Here is a 2,963-nt window from a genome sequence, read left to right as displayed (position 1 = left end):
TGTGTGTGTGTGTGTGTGTGTGTGGTACCTTCTGCAGGTAAGGAACCAGCAGGCCTGTTTGTTAATGTGGGGTTCTGTGTTTGGGGTTCTGTGTGTGTTTGGTACCTTCTCCAGGGACGGAACCAGCAGGCCTGTTTGTTAATGTGGGGTTCTGTGTTTGGGGTTCTGTGTGTGTTTGTGTGTTTGGTACCTTCTCCAGGGACGGAACCAGCAGGCCTGTTTGTTAATGTGGGGTTCTGTGTTTGGGGTTCTGTGCGTGTTTGTGTGTTTGGTACCTTCTCCAGGGACGGAACCAGCAGGCCTGTTTGTTAATGTGGGGTTCTGTGTTTGGGGTTCTGTGTGTGTTTGTGTGTTTGGTACCTTCTCCAGGGACGGAACCAGCAGGCCTCTCCATTTCGGTGCGTTCTCCTCGTTGAAGAAGTCGTACTGCAGCTGCGCCGCCTGCATGGCTGCTGCCGCCGCGGGGTCCGGACTCCGGTTCTCCGGTTTACATGAAGGCTGAAAGTCCAGCGGGGGGGGCAGGCCGGTCCTCCAGAACAGCCGCTGTCACCGTGACCATCCTCGGCCGCTGCGGCCAGATGTTCACGGCTAACGGTTAGCTCCGCGGCTAGCAGCTAACGGATAGGCGTTGCTCTGTTTACCGGGATGAGAGCATGCTGACCGTTCACCGTGCCATACCACCAGTACCGGGACAGTTCCGGGACGGTCCGTGACAGACGGACCTCTAGATAACGCTGCTGAGCTGGCTGAGTTAGCCTGTTAGCATGTAGCCTCGCTAATGTTAGCACGGACGGACCATCAGCAGCTGGGCGGTTTAACGGGCAGACACATTACCGGGAGCTAGTTAACGGCAGTGTGCGTGTGTGTGTGTGCGGGCAGACTGCGTGAATCAGCGGGCTGTTCGGTCTCTGCTCCGCTGCGCTGCTAACATTCTACCCGACCACAGCGACTCTCCGGCGGTTCGGCTCCGTTAGTGTACCCCGCTCCTCCGGCTGTGTCCCCCGGACTCTCTCAGGCAGCAGCCCCGGCCCGGCCTCCTGACTTGCGGACAGTCACCGAGCTAGCGGCCGGTCGGTCAACGGCGGCCGGACTCGGTTGTTTTGACTCCTGTGTGAGGTACCGTAGACTGTGGAGTGGCTGGGCATGCGCAGTGGACAGGTACTGACGTACATGGGCGGGGCTCCTGAGTGGGAGTGCGTGCTACGTCATCCACAATGGAGACGGCGCGTGGCAGAGTGACGTAGGTCACCAGCGGTACTGCAACTAAAAAGTATGAAGATATAAGACTATTAATCAGGACTGAGACAGAAATGTTAGAACAAATGCCAGCCTGGGATATAGCAGCTCCGCCTGCCTGAGTTCTCCAGCTTCGGTTCTAGATAGATATATACTTTATTTATCCCGAGGGAAATTCAAGCATCCAGTAGCATAAAAAACATACATACATTAAACCTACATTAAACCGATATTAAAATTAAAATAAATATAACTTATAACACAGTGGCCACAGTAAAACAGTGCAAAACAGTAAATAGTGTAAATGGAGTACAGATGAAGGTAGAAATTGTTCTTTTGTCTGTTGTCCTCCCTGCCATGACTAGGAGCTGTTGTACAGTCTGATGTCCGGGGGGACAAAAGAGTTTTTAAGTCTGTTGGTGGAGCTGGGCTGGGACAGCAGTCACTGAACACAGTCCTCTGCCCGAAGAAGGTGGTGTGCAGAGGGTGGTGGGCGTTGTCCAGTATGGACAGCAGTTTGTCCAGGGTCCTACTTTCTGCCACTGTTACCAGAGAGTCCAGCTCTGTGCCCACCACTGAGCCAGCTCTTCTCACCAGTCTGTCCAGTCGACCGGCGTCTCTCTTCTTGCTGCGTCCCTGAGCAAGACACTTAACCCCTAGTTGCTCCCGAGGCGTGCGACCTCTGATATGTATAGCAATTGTAAGTCACTTTCAGCTAAATGAATAAATGTAGTGTAACTACTGCATAAAAGAGGACGCTGGCCACCACAGACTGGTGAAACATCTGCAGCAGTTTTTTGCAGATGTTGAAGGACCCCAGCCTTCTCAGGAAGTACAGACGGCTCTGCCCTTTCTTGTGGAGAGTGTCCATATTTGCTGTCCAGTCCAGCTTGTCATCCAGCGGCAGACCCAGATATTTGTAAGTCCTGACCACCTCCACATCAACCCCCTTGATGGACACAGACTGGAAATGTCCACCATCATCTCCTTGGTCTTGGAGGTGTTCAGCTGCAGATGGTTGGTGCTGCACCACCTCACGAAGTCCTCTACCAGGCTCCTGTACTCCCCCTCCTGTCCATCCTTGATACAGCCAACTATCACAGTACGTCTGAGTATTTCTGCATGTGGCAAAGCCCGGTGTTATACTGGAAGTCAGCTTTGTATAAGGTGAAGAGGACGGGAGAGAGCAACTTCCCCTGTGGTGCTCAGGTGCTGCTTAGGCCTCCTGCCTGAGGTTTCCAGCTTCGGTCCTACTTTGAGGCCGCCTGCCTGAGGTCTACCAGCTCCGCTTCAGTCCTACTTTGAGGCTGCCTGCCTGAGGTCTCCAGCTTCAGTCCTACTTTGAGGCTGCCTGCCTGAGGTCTCCAGCTTCAGTCCTACTTTGAGGCTGCCTGCCTGAGGTCTACCAGCTCCGCTTCAGTCCTACTTTGAGGCTGCCTGCCTGAGGTCTCCAGCTTCAGTCCTACTTTGAGGCTGCCTGCCTGAGGTCTCCAGCTTCAGTCCTACTTTGAGGCCGCCTGCCTGAGGTCTACCAGCTCCGCTTCAGTCCTACTTTGAGGCCACCTGCCTGAGGTCTCCAGCTTCAGTCCTACTTTGAGGCTGCCTGCCTGAGGTCTCCAGCTTCGGACTTACTTTGAGGCTGCCTGCCTGAGGTCTACCAGCTCCGCTTCAGTCCTACTTTGAGGCCGCCTGCCTGAGGTCTACCAGCTCCGCTTCAGTCCTACTTT

The 2,963-nt window shown here is 54.3% G+C and overlaps 1 protein-coding gene and 1 long non-coding RNA gene across 7 annotated transcripts in view; one reads left to right on the top strand and one right to left on the bottom strand.

Annotated features, from left to right (window-relative positions):
- The window catches only part of LOC123970314 (son of sevenless homolog 1-like), a 35,518-nt gene extending 34,380 nt beyond the window's left edge, over positions 1-1,138 (bottom strand). The window contains 1 exon segment of the mRNA XM_046048306.1: positions 361-1,138. Within this exon segment, the coding sequence (XP_045904262.1) occupies positions 361-447 (87 nt within the window). The 5' untranslated portion in view covers positions 448-1,138.
- A 1,466-nt stretch (positions 1,139-2,604) lies between these two features.
- LOC123969190 overlaps positions 2,605-2,963 on the top strand; it is a 1,913-nt gene continuing 1,554 nt past the window's right edge. The window contains exons 1-2 of one of the 6 annotated variants that reach the window (XR_006824664.1): positions 2,605-2,762; positions 2,849-2,934. This is a non-coding gene — a long non-coding RNA (uncharacterized LOC123969190). Of the gene's footprint in view, positions 2,935-2,963 lie in introns of all 6 variants that reach the window. The other 5 variants (XR_006824663.1, XR_006824665.1, XR_006824662.1 and 2 more) reach the window with 5 other exon arrangements.

Source organism: Micropterus dolomieu, linkage group LG04, assembly GCF_021292245.1.
Source record: "Micropterus dolomieu isolate WLL.071019.BEF.003 ecotype Adirondacks linkage group LG04, ASM2129224v1, whole genome shotgun sequence".
NCBI classification, from domain to species: Eukaryota; Metazoa; Chordata; class Actinopteri; order Centrarchiformes; family Centrarchidae; genus Micropterus; species Micropterus dolomieu.
This window is presented reverse-complemented; position numbering and strand designations above follow the sequence as displayed.